At 42.0% G+C, this 18,272-nt stretch overlaps 1 protein-coding gene across 7 annotated transcripts in view; it reads right to left on the minus strand.

Annotated features, from left to right (window-relative positions):
• LOC145360241 (eukaryotic translation initiation factor 4 gamma 3-like) overlaps positions 1-18,272 on the minus strand; it is a 338,012-nt gene that overhangs the window by 184,551 nt on the left and 135,189 nt on the right. For 3 of the 7 annotated variants that reach the window (XM_080215311.1, XM_080215313.1, XM_080215312.1), the window contains exon 5: positions 1,293-1,430. The exons of the other annotated variants lie outside the window; for them this stretch is intronic. In XM_080215311.1, coding sequence (XP_080071437.1) covers positions 1,293-1,430 — 138 coding nt within the window. The remainder of the gene's footprint in view (positions 1-1,292; positions 1,431-18,272) is intronic. 7 annotated transcript variants of the gene reach the window in all.

Consider the following 18,272-nt stretch of genomic DNA (forward strand, 5'->3'; position numbering starts at 1 on the left):
CCATTCTTCTTTCAAAAAACTTGTTACTACAATTCATATTTAATTTGGCTGCAAGTAATTAAGGTCACTACAATTCCATTTGAGGTTTGAATCTTCACTATAGCACTGCTAAATTAACACGGCAATACAGCTAAATTTGCAGATTTTTTGTTTAATTGGTCTACTAAGATCTCTTCATCTGATGGGCATGGATACAATCAAACAGAATCCCACTCACCGTGCAGACCATCATTTACGTGGACCCTGTGGCTAGCCTCAAAGTATGGATCACCATGGCCAAAAAAGTGGAAACAGATAAAAACCTGGAGTTTCTTTTTAGAATACTAAAATTCTGAATATTCCCAGAGAATTGTTAGCAAATATTCAGCCCAAAACTGCATACATGTTCAGATTTTACATGAACACAAACACGGTCAGTTTTGAAAGGCAGGTTCAGCACTCAAATGGTGAACAAACCTTCCAACAGCTTCACATGGGCAGGGTTAGCAGAACAGACATAATTGGACAGCCAACTTCAGACACAATGCAGCAGGTTTTGTGATCGTACTGGTTAAACCAAAGCCCTGGCATCTGTCACCTTTTCTGCACTTGAATAGGGTGTTGAACTATTTTCTCTTCTGATCCAGATTAAAAAACATGTTTCCATTTTTTGTCACACCACCACTCCAAGGCAAAAAAGCATCAAGACCATAGCTAATGTCTGCAGCATCAAAAACATGCAGGTCACAAATGTGGGCGTCTCCACAGAACAAAACATAATGCAGTATTGAAACCAGAACACGGTAATCATCAATCAATGCTTTTCTTCTGCATGCTTACATTCCATGCAGTCATTTCTGCACCACACAATAAACAGAGATCAAACCTTTAGAAATATTTGTACCGTTTAGGCTGAAAGGATGAAATTACTGCAGGAACCGCATTATACGGCACAATACGGTATAGTTAATATGGACCCTCCCTTTCAGTCTGAAGCTGCGTGCAGTTCTACTGCAGTGCAAATACAAATGCATGCTTTTAACTATTGATGCAGGCAAGAGGATTGCTACAAGTTCAAACACCACATTAGATCGCTTAGCATTAATACATGCACTTAATTCACAATTCTTTTCAGCAACAATATAAATTATGATAGATATATTCACAAAATATGAAATTAACAAAACAATCACCTTCGAAACAATGTAGATAAATTCCAGAATGGACAACATAAACTTCAATTTATATAGCAAGCTAAGATTCTTACAAACACCACAAAAGGTGTTCCACATACTATTAATTGATAAGCACACATTAGCTTGTTTCACATATAAGATCCCACAATTAGCAATGACAGTCAATCTGTTTATAATTGATGCTGGCCAAGTGAAAACTTCCTGTTCTTGAGTTGTCCACAGAATGTTTTTACATGTATCTGAATAGGCATATATCTTTTAAAAAAATCATGGTTTTAGTATTACAGCAGAATAATAATCTGAATTAAATGCTCAATTTCTATATTGGGCCTTGACCTGATAATTTCCCGAATCAAAGTCAGGTCTTTTAGCTGAACCAATCAGTATTCAAAATTCTTTGTCATTTAAGATGCATTTACACTGGCAAGTTCCCTGAAAGAACACCTCTAACATGCTTACTGAAGAAAGTCTGTTTTTAACGTTAGACCATTTTTATGATTTTTCAAAGATTTCTATTGTACAATGGGGAATGACTTCTAACAGATAGTCTCTCTTTTTCATTGAGCATCACCACGTATTGATGAGTCCTGACAGTACTCTCCTTGGAGAGCATTCAGATGAGGCTCTCTCAGGTGGGTGTAGAAGGTTCCAAAGGCACCAATTCAAAAAAGTTACCCTGGTGCCTTGACCAATGTTCATCCCTCAAACAACAACGCAAAACATATTATCTGGTCTTTTGTCACACTGCTCTTTGTGGGAGCTTGCTTTACGCAAATTGGCTGGCATGCTTCCTACATTACAAACTTTACAAATACTTCAATGATTGTAAAGTGCTTTGGGTCTTCTGGGGGAGGGTGTTTTGTAAATGCAAGTACTTTTTTTAAAATTATGCTTGCAGCTGAGATCCCTTTGACACATCTCCGAAAGATGATAAAAGCAAAATACTACAGATGCTGGAATCTGAAACAAACACAAAAATGCTGGAAAATTTCACTAGGTCTGACAGCATCTGTGGAGAGACAGTAGAACCAACGTTTTGAGTCTGGACATGCACACCACAAAAGCAAGAGGCTAGGAAGATCTTCAACAAGGGAAAGTCCAATCACCGCCACCAATCTTCAAGATATCAACACTGACAAATTGCTCACCATCAGCACCTTAGAAGACAGCACTGACAGGGAACTTGACTGGACAAACAACATTAATAGTGACTACATAGAAGGACAGAACCTAGTTTTGCTGTGGCAAGTAACTCACCTCTTGATCCCGCAAAGCCTCTCTACCATGTACAAGGCTCCAGTTCACTGAATTATAGAATACAGCACAGGAGACCACTCAGCCTGTTGTATCCATTCCGGGTCTCTGTTAGAGTAATTCACTTAGTATCTCTCCCCCACCTTTTCCCCCAGAGCCTGCAAACTTGTCCTTTTCAGATAATGATCCAATCCAGTTTTGAATTCACTGACTGACCCAGCCTCTGCCACATTTTCAGGCAGCGCATTTCAGATCCTATTCAATCACTGTCAAGGATATTTTCTCATCTCGCCCTGCATTTTTTGCAAATTACCTAAAATCTGTCATCCATGGTTCAGGATCCTTCCATCAATGAGAACCGTTTCTCTCTATCATCCCTGTTCAGCCACTTCATGATTTTGAATCTCCTTTCTCCAAGAAGAATTCCAGATTCTCCGGTTTATTTACATAACGGACATTTCTCATCCTTGGAACTATTCTCATGAATTTTTTCTGCATCCTCTCTAATGCAAAGGCGCATGACATGCACAGGCAGCTGGGATCAAGTGAATGCCTTGAAGAGTACAGGAGGCGTAAGAATAAAGTTAAGAGAGAAATCAGGAGGGCAAAAAGGGGACACAAGATTGTTTTGGCAGATAAGGCAAAGAAGAATCCAAAGGGCTTCTATAAATACATAATGGGTAAAAGAGTAACAAGGGACAGAATAGGGCCTCTTAAGGATCAGATCCTTAATGAATATTTCTCATCAGTATTTACTGTTGAGAAAAGCATGGATATTAGGGAACTTGAGAAAATAAACACTGATGTCTTGAGGAGTATACATATTAGAGGTGGTGAAGCTGGAAGTCTTAAAGCACATTAAGGTAGATAAATCCCCAGGACCTGATGAAGTGCACCCCAGGACATTGTAGGAAGCTAGGGAGGAAATTGCAGATCCCCTTGCCAAGATATTTGAATCATCGATAGTCACGGGTGAGGTGCTTGAAGATTGGAGTGGCAAATGTTTTGCCTTTGCTTAAAAAGGGCAGCAGGGAAAAGCCTGAGAACTACATGCCAGTGAGCCTCACATCTGTGGTGGGTAAATTGTTGGAAGGTGTTTTGGAGGGACAGGATCTACAGGCATTTAGAGACCCAAGTACTGATTAGGGACAGTCAGCATAGTTTTGAGTGGTAAATCATATCTTACAAATTTGATTGGGTTTTTTGAAGGGGTACCAAGAAGGTAGATGAGGCAGTGCAGCTGATGTTATTTACATGGACTTTAGCAAGGCCTTTGACAAGGTACCGCATGGTAAGTTGTTGCATAAAGGTTAAATCTCATGGGATCCAGGGTAAGGCATCTAATGGATACAAAATTGGCTTCTTGATAGAAGCCAGAGGGTGGTTGCAGAGAATTGTTTTTCAAACTGGAGGCCTGTGACCAGCGCTGGGCCTCAGGGATCAGTACAAATGTTATTTGCCATTTATTTTGATGATTTGGATGAGAATGTAGGAGGCATGGTTAATAAGTTTGCAGATGACACTGCATAGCGGAAAGTGAAGAAAGTTATCTCCAATTGCAAAGGGACGTTGATCAATTAGGCCAGTGGGCTGACGAATGGCAGATGGAGTTTAATTGAGACAAATGCGAGGTGATGCATTTTGGTAGATTGAACCAGGACAGGACTTACTCAGCTAATGGTAGAGCGCTGCAGAGAGTTACAGAACAAAGAGATCGAAGGGTATATTATGTTCATAGCTCCTTGAAAGTGGAGTCACAGATGGACAGAGTGGCGAAGAAAGCATTCGGCATGCTTGGTTTCATCAGTCAGAACGTTGAATACAGGAGTTGGAATGTTTTGCTGATGTTGTACAAGACATTGGTACGGCCACACTTGAAATACTGTGTGCAATTCTGGTCACCCTATTATAGAAAGGATATTATTAAACTAGAAAGAGTGCAGAAAAGATTCACTAGGATGCTACCAAGATTTGATGAATTGAGTTAGAAGGAGAGGCTGGATAGACTAGGACTTCCTTCTCTGGAGTGCAGGAGGCTAAGGGGTGATCTTATAGAGGTCTATGAAATAATGAGGGGCACAGATCAGCTACATAGTCAAGATCTTTTCCCAAAGGTAGGGGAGTTTAAAACCAGAGGGCATAGGTTTAAGGTGAGAGGGGAGAGATACAAGAGTTCAGAACGGCAATTTTTTCATAGAGGGTGGCAAGTGTCTGGAACAAGCTTCCAGAAGTAGTAGTAGAGGCGGGTACAATTGTCTTTTAAAAAGCATTTAGATAGTTACATGGATACAATGGGTATAGAGAGGTATGGGCCAAATGCGGGCAACTGGGATTAGCTTACGCGTTTTTTTTTAAAAAAAGGTGGCATGGTCAAGTTGGGCCAAAGGGCCTGTTTCCATGCTGTGAACCTCTATGACTCTAATGCCTTCACATTGTTTCCAGGTTGCAACCTCAGGACTGGACACAATAATCCAGCTGAGGTCGAACCAGTGTTTTGTACAGATTTATAATTTGTACTCTATGCCCCATTACAAAGAAAAGGGTTCTGACTGCTTTATTAACCATTCTCAACCTGTCCTAGCACCTTCAATAATTTGTACACATGTGCATCCAGTCCCTCTGCTCCAGCACCCCCATTAGAACTGTACATTTAATTGGGTAAAGGGATGCAATTTGGGCACCCTACTGCCTTCTCACCACTTCCTGATTAAATCAGGGCAAGAAGGCTCATTGATGACCTTCTCGCCTGGACAATAAGTGATAATTAATGGTTATCAGATTAGCAGCAGGAGGAGCCTGCTGGGGAACCCGAAAAGCAAACCTTATTGGGTTTGCTTGCAGGCTGATTGAAGTATCTGGCACTGGGGAGGATGGGTGGCATTGGAAACCACCCCCTGTCCAAGCTTCTGACTTAACTCTATCACCCAGTCCCTGCCCTCGCTCACCTTTGGCCTGTGGTCCATTGTTGATCCTAGGCCTCTGGCAGTTTCCGCAGCAGCCACTGGCACTGAAGAGCTGCCATCTTCTGGTTTGTCCTTGATCTTAGAGAAGGCCCAACGTTGACCACTCAAGTGCTTAAACACGTGACACGATGGGCATTCCCCAACTGGAATGGCACAAGTCTTGCACAGGTTCTCCAACTGGTGGGTGAGATCTCTCATTGCAGAGAATAAACTCGCCCATCACTTCTAAAAGCTTCCACACCTCAAAGGTTTGACTAACTGATGGTGGTTGATGGGCTAATCATTCCGCCCTTTTTTTGTACAAGATTTTTGTATAAAATTTGCAATTCTCCAGTCCTCTGACACCACTCCTGTATCTGAGGAGGAGTGGAAAATTATGACCAGTTCCTTCACAGTTTCCACCCTCATTTCATTCAATCTCCTTGGCTGCATCTCATCTGGTTCTGCTGCCTCATGAAATTTAAGTACAAACAGTGTTGCCAATACAAGAATACATCAGAGACTTGGAATCCTGCAGCTAGTAGCTCACCTCCTGACTTCCCAAAGCCTCTCCATCTACAAGGCGCAAGTCAGGATTATGATGGAATACTCTCCACTTGCCTAGATGACTGTAGCTCCAAGAACACTCAAGAAGCTTAGCCTCATCAAGACAATGCAACCTACTTGATTTGCATTCTTTCCACAAATATTCTATCTCTCCACCGCCAACAAATAGTGGCAGCAATGTACGCCATCTACAAGATGTGCAGCAGAAACTCATCAAGGTTTCTTGGGTAGCACCGTCCAAACCAAAGACCACTATCTAACCACCACCTGGAGGTTTCCCACTCACCATCCTGACTTGATATATCACTCTTGCTGGATTTAAATCCTAGAACTCCCTTCCTTAAGAGCACTTGCCATCACCTTCTCAAGGACAACTAGGGATAGCCTTTCACCCCTAGCCTTAGTAATTTTAGACCAAATGTCTGAATTATCTCTTCTTTCACCTTGACCTGGATAGTTCCCTCTTTATTAAAAACAGGTGCAAAGTATTAATTTGGTACCATAGCCATGTCCTGCCTTCTTTTTGGTCCCTAATTAGCTCCACTACTCCTTTTATTACATTTTTATTGTAGAATCGTAGAATCCTTACAGTGCAGGAGGCAGCCATCTGGCCCATCAAGTCTACAAGGCTCTCTGACAGGGCAGGGGAGAGGGCCTGGGTAAGACACTATCTCCGTAACGCCACACATTCACCATAACTAATCCACCAAATCTAAACATCTTGGGAGACTAACGGCAATTTAGCATGGCCAATCCACCTGACTCACATATCTTTGGAGTGTGGGAGGAAACTGGAGCGCCCAGAGGAAACCCACGCAGACACAGGAGAACGTGCAAACTCCATAAAGTCACCCCCATTTACATGTCTATTGAGAATGTCTGCATTTCCTTTTATGTTCATTGTCACTCTCATTTCTTTCTAGTTTGGAAAGAATATAGATTTGATGACATTGCTGCTATCAGTTTCAAATACCACAGTACCCTAGCTTAGGATATACACAGCACCATCTAACTCCTAAAATTTGCTCCTAAACTCCTTTAGGTAAGTGTCACCAAAATAAGGGCTGTGTAATTCAAGGTCAGGGTCCAGCAGCACCTCAAATCAATATATGTGGCACCAGCAACATTGTCAGTATCAGAATCAGTTGCCCAAGCTGCTAGGGTAATGCATAGTACCATCTTGATCATTTCTTTCTCGAGGAAGACATTCACTAACTGGGTCTCTAAATGGTTCAAAAATCTTGTGCTCATCAGACTGCGAAGCAGCAAATGTTTTTTCTAGCCAAGTGCACCTCTGACAGACCAGGCCCAAGCACTTGGCTCAAAATGATTTGCTGAAAATTAGCCAGCATTAAAAAACAATCAATGTACATTTTGGTCAAAATGTCCAAAAGCTTAAAAAAGGACCACCTTGTTACAGCAAGCTTAAAACTTAATCCATATTTGCATTAAAACAAAATCCCATCTGTTTACATTCATATCAACATCATACGGAACAGTTTTCCAAAACTATCTTTTAAGTGGTCAACAATGCCAACCCAAGAATTTAAGCTCTAGCCAACCATGCCAAACCAAACCACAGACTCATGAGATAGGAGTATTTGCAACAGAACATTTTTCCAGGGTTTTACAGTGCTGTAAGGACAGTATGACGCCTGCAGCTTGAAATACTTGAGTGCAGATCCACCATTTCAAGCACATTACACTCCAACTCACCCTGCTGCTGGTCACAGTTAAACTGTACAATGCCTCATTTTACAAGGAAACAATATGTCACCTTCTCATAGAGTTGTAGAGGTTTACAGCATGGAAAAAGGCCTTCGGCCCAACTTGACCACGCCATCCTTTTTTTTTTAAGGCCCCTAAGCTCATCCCAATTGCTTGCATTTGGCCCATATCCCTCTATGCCCATTGTATCCATATAACTATCTAAATGCTTTTTAAAAGACAACATCATGCCTGCCTCTACTACCTCTGGCAGCTTGTTCCAGACACTCACCACCTTCTGTGTGAAAAAACTGCCCCTCTGGACACTTTTGTATCTCTCCCCTCTCACCTTAAATCTATGCCCTCTAGTTTTAGACTCCCCTTACCTTTGGGAAAAGATACTGACTATCTAGCTGATCTGTGCCCTCATTATTTTATAGACCTCTATAAAATCACCCCTCAGCCTGCTATGCTCCAGAGAAAAAAGTCCCAGGCTAGCCAACCTTTCCTTATAACTCAATCCATCAAGTCCCTGTAGCATCCTAGGAAACCTTTTCTGCACTCTTTCTAATTTAATAATATCTTTTCTATAACAGGATGACCAGAACGGTACACAGTATTCCAAATGTGGCTTTACCAACGTCTTGTACAACTTCAACAAGACATCCCAACTCTGTTAAGACCTCAAAGTTTAATTATTAAGTAAATAAACTTTCAATGACTTGAGGCTCTAATGTCAATTTGTCCAAGAGCTTTGCAAATTGAAATTTTAAGATGACCTGCTTCTTTAACAAGCTGTCAACTTCATCATACGATTAATGTAAGAGATCAGACATAAGATAATAGGATACCTATTACAGTTGTCATGGTCCTTGCAGTTCTCAGGTTTTGGGCAACTACAATGCCAAATGTCTGAAAAAATACAGTGACTATAAACAGCAAAAAAAAAAGGGAGCGCTGGACTAAACTCTATACCATATTGCATTTTTCAACTTGTTCCTTGCCTTGTTGGGCTTTGCTGTTTCTTTGGCAGTATTATTAACTATACCACAATGCTGAAAATACCCAAATCAATTTGAAAATTCAACAGGAAACTACAACTTGCCCAAGTGCAGTTAAATCTGTTTGAACTCAGGACTCTCTGATTCAATACTGTCATAACAATAGTGCAGATATCAATTCAACTTGAACAGTCTTGTCACCTGTCCCTACTATTCACTGATCTGGAGTGCGCCCACTTAGTCAAGTGTAAGTGAAAATAAGTGTGGAAAGAAATTTATTCTGATAAAAAATAACTTCACATCTATATTTTTAGGATTCCACCCCCCTGCTCCAAAATTTTCACTTTAAGCCAATTTGTTTTGTTGGCATCCCTGGAATCAGCATCCTTCCATTGGTCAGGCTTCATTTGTGATTTTAAACTACCAGTATAAATAGGTTATTAAACTGTGGGTGCTTTCAGAGTACAATCCCATCATCATCCAAAAATACACTTTCCAGGGACCAGGAAACCCACGCTGACATTTCCTTCCTTTAGCTCAAGAGTCTCCCAATCAACAAGCAGAAAAGTTACCATATATGAAATTAATTATAGGCTAATGAATAGGAGACAAGAGGATCTGCAAATTAGGGAAAATATAAAGGGCTACAATAATGGATTAATTACCCAAAGACAGACTGAGTAAGAGCAAAGAAAAAGGCAGAGAACAGATTTCTACCTGCCTCGGACTGTTCTAGTATCAATGTTTTAGACCACTGAGGGAGAGGCAGTGTTGAACCACATCCTAGGAAATGGGTATGCAATAATGCATGGGTACATGGGACAAGAAACAGTGATTAACATTTAGGGTTGAATATAAAAATGCAAAGCGATAAGCAGTCAATACTTGACTGGAATGGTCAGTGGAGTTCATGCAGCATGTTCTTCGAACTCTGTAGCTAGATTAAATTAGACATTGCAGAGGAGCAGATTTACCGAACCTGTCCCTGGCAAAATCTCTACTTTGCTTTCTTCCTTTTAGACATTTGTTAAAGCCTATCCCTGACCAAGCGTTTGGCTATTTGCCCCAATATCTCCTTGTGTGGATCGGTGTCAAATTTTGTTTAATAAATGTTCCTATAAAGCACCAAAATGTTTTATTACACCATAAAAATACAAGTTCTTGCATCCCAAAGTGTTGGGTGAGTACTGCCTTCCCAATTCCTGTTGAGCATTAAAGTTCTTTACCTAGGAAGTGATTTTGGCACAGGTCATTACACCTTATGGGAAAAGTAGAAAAAAATTGAAGCAGAAGAAAATACAGGGCTATGGAGAAAGCACAGGTTACAGAAAAGAGTTTTAAATGTGCATGTGTGTATGGCAGATAAAACACTGGTTGTAATGAATATCAGTGTCACAATACAAGGCAAAGCTCTTTCCATATTCTGCTCCAACAACCTAATTTCAGAAAAAAATCCCTGCAGCACAATTGCGACTTTTCCATTGATTAAGGTATCCTGTAATTATGAGGCAGCTGAAATGTGTTGAATCATGAATAGTTTGATGGTGTAACTTTGTACCCACTAAGAACAGTGAAACAGTAGCTGAACGCATTTCACTCAAGTCCAGTCTCAGGATGAAAGGACAGAGTACCAGAAGGTTTACTGCGCCAACTACTTACATACCAATAGCAGATCAGAAACAAATTTTTATCCCAAATATCGATCAACTGCCATTTTAAAATTCAATGTTATTTGCTAATAATTCCAAAACATTTAATTTAAAGGAACACTTAGCTTTCAAGGTTTCCTTCCAAATAAGGAACCAAATTCATTATTGGTGAGTTAAAAATCAAATAAGACATTGCACAGAAGAAAGTGTGTGTGCAGGTCACCTTCATTTGGAAACATGTTGCATTGCAAAAAGATCAATAAGCACCTTATCAGAAAGTAATTTAAGAAAGATTAAAATGCTAGAAGTGCAGATTTTGTCATGTGAATAAATGTATTAGCTTTTCCTAAAGTATGCATCATCTATTAAATATGAAAGGGTACATAATCAAGAGAGGCATTCAGCTCATCCTTAAACAGAAATCTAAGCATTTCCCTAGGATTACAGGTAGCATCTGAAACTTAGTCACAGAGAATCTCCTGTCCTGTCTGCAGCTACTCCTGCAAGATGGTCTACTGTCCTGGCATACAACTCTCATCTTTCACATCCTCCCACATCCACTGTGACATCCATCATCCAACCACGTCTAGCCTCTTTCTGCTGAACTCCACTTTGCACTCAAGAGATCAATTTCTGGATGTCAGAGTTCATTTTGCTCTTACGATTTCAAGCACCGCTTCATTTGATCTGTGTATGGAAATTTATTTTCCTCTACAGATCTTTTACTTATTGTCCAGGTTTCAGAGAGGCAAACAAGAAAACAGATGAATGTAGCACCTTACAAGTTTGTTTCCTAGTTTCAGGCTCTAGTTTGCTTATATCACATCCTTTATCTTTACGAAATTACTTCTATTGTTATCCTTCTTCTGACTTTGGCATCACATCAATTCAACCATCTTCCCATTCCATATGTCCCAAGCAGACAAACTTATTGAACTGTTCCAGTGTGATATCATCCATTTCAGCCTTCACTCTAGTTTATTCGAACGTATTCCTTCCATAATTGTTTTTGACTTTCCGGTCTTCATAACACCATCCCTATTCTCAATTTCTAGATTTTAATTGATCTATAGTATTTTGTAGCGCCTCTTCTGATTTTGCAAGTAGTAGTATGTTATCAGCATGTCGCAAATAAGATTTTTGCCTCCAATTTTTACTCTTGGAAGTACATCCGACACTCCGTATATTTGCTCTGCTAACAGACTGAATAATTTTGGCAGCAGTACGTGGCCTTGTTGTAATCCTCTCTTGAGACATAACTAATTCACCATCTTCTAGCATGATATTCATTATTTGGACCCAGCATAGGCTCTGGATAAATCTCACATCTTTGCTGTCAACTTCATATTTCAGCTGCGTATCCATGATTACAGAAAATCAAACATCCTTTAAAATGATTCACAGGATCATTGCATGATCACTACATGGAAGAAAGCCATCTGGCCTGTTCAGCCCATGCCAGCTTCTTTAGCTAGTCCTAATCCCATGTCTTTGTCCCATAGTTGAGCAAATTTTTCCCCCATCCAGCGCTTATACAATTCTCTTCTGCAAGCCACAATTGAATATACCTCCACCTTTATTTTTTGGCAGTATATTTTAGATCATAACTACTCACTGTGTAAAAATAAATTCTGCAGAGTTCTTTTCCCAATTGCCTTAAATCTATGTCCTCAGATTCCTCCCACATAGAGAACTGAGAACTGCTTTCTTAACTCAGTCTAGACCAATGGTTCCCTCCTGTTTATTGACATTTGCTCAGCCTTTAACACCATTATTCCTACGAAACCCATCTCCAAAATCTGTGGCCTGGGCTTCGGCACCTCCCTCTGTAACTGGATCCTGAATTTCCTAACTCACAGACCACAATCAGTAAGGATAGGCAACAATACCTTCTCCATGATTATTCTCAACACTGGTGCCTCACAAGGCTGTGTTCTCAGTCACCTACTATACTCCTTATACACCTATGACCACGTGCCAAATTCTCCTCCAACTTGATTTTCATCGCCATATTGGGTCAGATTTCAAACAATGACGAGACAGAGTACAGGAATGAGAGGGGGAATCTAGTGATATGGTGCGGCGACAATAATCTCTCCCCCAACGTCAACAAAATGAAGGAGATCGCCTCGACTCCGTGAAGCGTTGGGAGAACATGGCCCTGTTGATATCAATGGAGGCAAAGTGGAAAGAGTCAAGAGCTTCATGTTTTTAGGCGTCCACATCATCAACAACCTGTCCTGGTCCTCCCATTCCAACATTATAGTTAAGGGAGCCCACCAACACCTCTACGTTTTCAGAAGACCAAGGAAGTTGGGCATGTCAGTTAAGACTTTCACCAACTTTTACAGAAGCACCATGGAAAGCATTCTTTCTGGCTGTCTCACAGTTTGGTATTGTTCCTGCTCTGCCCAAGACCGCAAGAAACTACAAAAAGTCATGAATGTAGCCCAATCCATCACGCAAACCAGCCTCCCATCCACTGGCTTCCTGCTGCCTCGGTAAAGCGGCCAGCATAACTAAGGACCCCAACGCATTCTCTCTTCAATGTTCATCCGTTGGGAAAAAGATACAAAAGCCTTAGGACACATATCAACCGATTCAAGAACAGCTACTTCCCTGCTGCCAGACTTTTGAATTGAACTACCTTGCATTAAATTGATCTTTCTCTACATCCTAGCTATGACTGTAACACTACATTCTGCACTCTCTCATTTCCTTCCCTATGAACGGCATACTCTGTCTGTATAGTGTGCAAGAAACAATACTTTTCACTGTTTGCTAATACACGTGACAATAATAAATCAAATCAAATTAACCTGTGGTCTGCAATGGTACTGCAGGTGGTCCACAGGGGAAAAAGAATACAATTACATATACCCCACATTGGCAAACACATTTTTGAAGACAAAGTTATATGAAAGTGAGGTGAAAAAAAGTTGCAAAAGTATTCAGCATATCTGGTACTGTGTGACAACGAGACAGTCTCAAAGATTCAGTCACTGAAGAAGTTAAGCAGGACAGACAGAAAGGCCTTCTACTACAGTCCTAGAAATGGTATTATGAAAGATACCAAAATAAGATTGGTCTCAATAAATGCTGCAATGCCATCACACCATTCATTGTGCACAGAGCAGGGAGGTCATGATGGAGCTGTATCAAATGCTCATTAGACTGCAGCTGAATCATTGAGACTGGTTAGGCTGAGGTTGTTTTCCTTAGCACAAAGAAGGCCGAGAAGGGACTGAGGTGTACAAAATTATGAGGGACATAGGACCGATGTGACAGAACTTTTCCCCTTAGTAAAGGGGTTAAGAACCAGGGTTCACAGGTTTAAGTTCAGAGGCCAGAGATTTAGTGGGGCTTTGTGGAAGCAAATTTTCACCCAGAGGATGGTAGGATTCTGGAACACTCTGCCTGAAAGGGTGGTAGAAGCAGGAACTCTCAACATTGAAGAAGAATTTTGATGAAACACCATTGCATACAAGGCTACGGACCAACTGCTGTAAAATGAGATTAGAATAGATGGGTACTTGATGGCCAGCATAGAAAGGCCTCTTTCTGTATTGCAAAACTCTTTGAATATGACTGAAGCAGACTTGCCCATATACAGCAAGACCTGGACAACATTCAGACTCGGGACAATGAACAGCAAGTAATATTCATTTCACAATGCCGGGCTATGACCATCGCAAAAGGTTTACTGTCACAAAAGTCCAATTTTAGTACCAGCAGCCAACGCATTTTATAATAAAACAGCATTAAACTTCTAAGACACATAATCACCACACTGACCTCACTGCAAATAACAGCCACTGAAGAAAATCCTGTTTTAAGTTCAAAATGGCTCCAAGAAACACCACTGAAATTACTGTAGTCTTTGGAACAAGTCAATAATTTACCGCATTCTTACGCCAAATTAATGGATCAAAAGACTCACCTCTTCTGTTGGTGGCTAAACTTCAAAAAGCTATTCATAGGGGTTCCCACAAAATCTCAAATGGGGATCAAGTTTTTGAATAAGGCTCAAAGAGATAGGTTCCAAACATATGATGGGAACATTGTTTGGGCAGTAGTGTGATGCAATACCTATATACAACAGATGGGGGGCCTCTGAGCAATACATTAGTGAAGAACCTGCCTTTCAGTTCAGTTCAAGGTCCCCATTTATGCAGTGAGGAGCGCAGACAGTCACAGGGGGGAGAGGGAGAGGGGGAGGGGAGGGGGAGGGGAGCGAGAACAGCAGGTGCTGAAGAAGTCACCTCCCCCCGACATCAGAATGATTTTGGGCATTCTGCTCGAAGGCCCCTCCCGAGGCAGGAAGTTGCAGAGGCACAGTAGCCCAGGCAAGGTGTGGCAGGAGCACCCTCCATAGCCAAGGGCATACTAGAAGTGATGGCATCTTCCCTGGAATGCTGCGGCCTATTGTTGGTCGGTGTCACGAAGGTGCTGTTGACTGCCAGCCACAGCGTGCTGCGAATCAAAACAACTCAGGTGAATCAGGTAGTCCAGAGCCTGGGCACCGGCAGCTCACTGCGGCAATGAAGGCTTCTTCACGATCAACCTGGAGAGCCAGAATTGGCCTGCCACCCCCTTCCCTCAAACCCTCTGGCTGGCCGGAGAGGGAAAAGGAGCCCAGCCGGGGCTCAGAACAAGCTAGGCCAATGGTGGAGGCCAAGGGAACTGGCATCCAAGGCTAGGTGGGTGGCCCGGAAAAGCAGCCGTGGAGCCGGTACCAGGTAGTGGTCAGGCTGCCAAGCAGGATGGTCAATAAAAGAGAAACCGAGAGCGAAGCCAAGAGGACGACCATGCAAGGACAGCGTGAAAAAATCCAATGGGACAAATACTAGTTCAAAGTCCCAACCACACATGTTGTGGTCTTAACATGCTCACCCAGATTTCACCAGATTTAAAAGGATGCCCTCCAGTGCTGAAGTGGGAACTGCTGATTCATGACAGAGAAAAGAAGGGGCACCTCAGCAAAGAAAAAAAATGGAAAACCAAACATTGTTCATGCGATGGGAAACGTGGTATACAGAGTGTCAAGTGCAGTAAGTGAAAATGCAAACCAGGAAGGCGCGAACAATGAGACTCCACTGGAAATCAAAGCCACCTAATAAAGTAACTGTTTAGACTTTTCAGATTGGCTACAGCTATATTCATCAAGAGTGAAAGAACCACATTATCATCCAATAGACATTTTCCTCATTCAGATCAGGCCAAAGAAAGCATAGAAAAATGAATCTCCAAAAATCATTCATGGCACATAAGGATACATTATGTTCTGTTTTGTTGAGTCCTTAAGTCTAACTGTTCAAGAAGATAATGTTGGACTATCACGAACCATTGCAACTCATGTGATTATGGGTACATCCATAGTGCTGTTCAGAAGTTCCAGGGGTCTGATCCAGCAACAGTGAAACCATGCCAGTTCAAATCAGGAGGGTGTGAGGCTTGGAGGGAAATTTCGATGTGGTACCCCGCTTAACTCCATTCCCAATTCCCCAGAGCTTCCCACCATTCATAACATTCAAGTCAGGAGTATGATGGAATACTCTCCGTTTGCCTGAATCAGTGCAGCTTCAACACTCAAAAAGCTAGCCACCATCCAAGACAAAGCAGCCCACCTGATCGGCCCACCATCCATCACCACAAGCATTCACTCTCACCACCACAGGCGCAGAGTAGCAGCAGTATATACCATCTACAAGATTCCCTAAAGCATCTCTCCAAGGCTTCTTTTAAACACTCTACCATCTGGAAGGACAAGCACAGCAGATACATGGGAATACCATTACCCTGCAAGTCTTCCTCCAAGCCACAACACCTTGGAACTATGTTGCCATACCTACACTGTCACTAGGACAAACTCCTGGAACTCTCTCCCTAATGGCACTCTGAGTACTGGCGCTTTATCAATTCAAGGCTCACCACCAGCTTCGAGGGTAATTAGGAGCAGGCAACAAATGCTAGCCCAGGCAGCAACATTCGCATCCCAAGAACAAACAAAAAAGAGTCTGAAACTAGTTCCTTCTTCCAAATTACCAAATTTAGTCATTCTTCTCCAGCTGCCTTTGGGAGATTTGAACTTGTTGTGCCTGAGTGTTAGTCCAGGTCTCTCAATTACTAGTCCAGTATTATTACCAGCATGCTATCTTTCCCATTGTATTATAGCTATCGTCACAGCTTATCACAGGAAATTCAGCTACATTTTTTGAGAGAGTGTTCATCTTATTCCAAATGGTAAGATTTTTTTTAAACCAGAAGCAGCATTCTGGTACAGATCACCCACTAACCAATGCCCATTGTACAAGATCAAATTAAACTTTGTTAGTCATCAATTCAGAAGCATAAGAAGTAACCTACAACCAGAAAGGACCAAACAATGATCTATATGAGATCCACTGTGACAGCCCTCATTGTTCAGTACATTGACAAGTGCCCACAGTCTTGGGTCCACAGCAGTTGTATGACAATAATGATAACTGATCACATCATTATAAATTCATTTACGCCACAATGCAGTAGCTTCAACTCTTTGTGGCACAGTGGTTAGCACTGCTGCCTCACAGCGCCAGAGACCCAGGTTCAATTCCCGGCCTGGATCACTGTCTGTGTGGAGCCTGGACGTTTTTCCCACGTCTGTGTGGGTTTCTTTCCACAGTCTGAAAGGCGTACTGGTTAGGTGCAAATGGCCGTGACAAATTCTCCATCAGTGTACCCGAACAGTCGCCGGAGCGTGGCAACTAGGGGATTTTCACTTCATTGCAGTGTAAGCTTACTTGTGACTAAAATAAACTTTAAACTTCTGCCATGTGAGCAAAACCACAAATTTAATTCAGTACCAAGACTCTCACAGGGGTACACAAGCTGTGGGAGCTGGGAATTGTGAACTGCAACATGTTTTCCAAATGTTGTTGTCCAATTCACTCCACAACAACAAGTACTGTTTGGGATTGGCTGGATGGCTGGCTCGTGACGCAGAGCAATGCAAAAAGCGCAAGTTCAATTCCCATACCGGCTGAGGTTATTCATGAAGACCCTTCCTTCTCAACATTACCCCTCATAGAATCATAGATTCCCTACAGTGCAGAGGGAGACCATTCAGTCCATTGAGTCTGCATTGACCACAATCCCACCCAGGCCCTATTCCTGGAACACCACATACTTACCCTGCTAGTCCCCTAGCACTACAGTCAATTTAGCATGGCCAATCAACCTAACCCACACATCTTTGGACTGTGGGAGGAAACCAGAGCACCCAGAGGAAATCCACACAGACACACAGAGAATGTGCAAACTCCACACAGACAGCATGAGTGAACCTGGGTCCCTTGTGCCGTGAAGCAGCAGTGCTAAGCACCATGCCACCCTCATATGAGGTATGGTGTCCCTGGGTTAAATTGCCACAGTCCTCGAGGGGAAGAGCAGCCTATGGTCCTGTGGGACCATGGCGACTTTACAGTTACCTCATGATTATTCTCTGTGCAAAATCTGGACTAACAGAGTCATAAAGGTTTACAGCATGGAAACAGGTCCTTTGGCCCAACTTTTTTTTAAACCCCTAAGCTAATCCCAATTTCCCACTTTTGGCCCATATCCTTCTATACCCATGATACCCACGTAACTATCTAAATGCTTTTTAAAAGACAAAATTGTATCCGCCTCAATGACTACCTCTGGCAGCTCATTCCAGGCACTCATCACTGTGAAAAAATTGCCCCTCCGTACACTTCTGTATCTCTCTCCTTTCACCTTAAACCTATGCCCTCTAGTTTTAGATTCCCCTACCTTTGGGAAAAGGTATTGACTGTCTACCTTCTCTATGCCCCTCATTATTTTATAGACCTCTAAGATCACCCCTCAGCCTCCTATGCACCCAAGAAAAAAGTCCCAGTTTATTCAGCCTCTCCTTATAACTCAATCCATCAGGTCCCGGTAGTATCCTAGTAAATCTTTTCTGCACTCTTTCTGATT

The sequence above is a fragment of the Carcharhinus amblyrhynchos genome, chromosome 30 (genome assembly GCF_965287045.1).
Source record: "Carcharhinus amblyrhynchos chromosome 30, sCarAmb.v2.hapA, whole genome shotgun sequence".
Classification (NCBI taxonomy): Eukaryota; Metazoa; Chordata; class Chondrichthyes; order Carcharhiniformes; family Carcharhinidae; genus Carcharhinus; species Carcharhinus amblyrhynchos.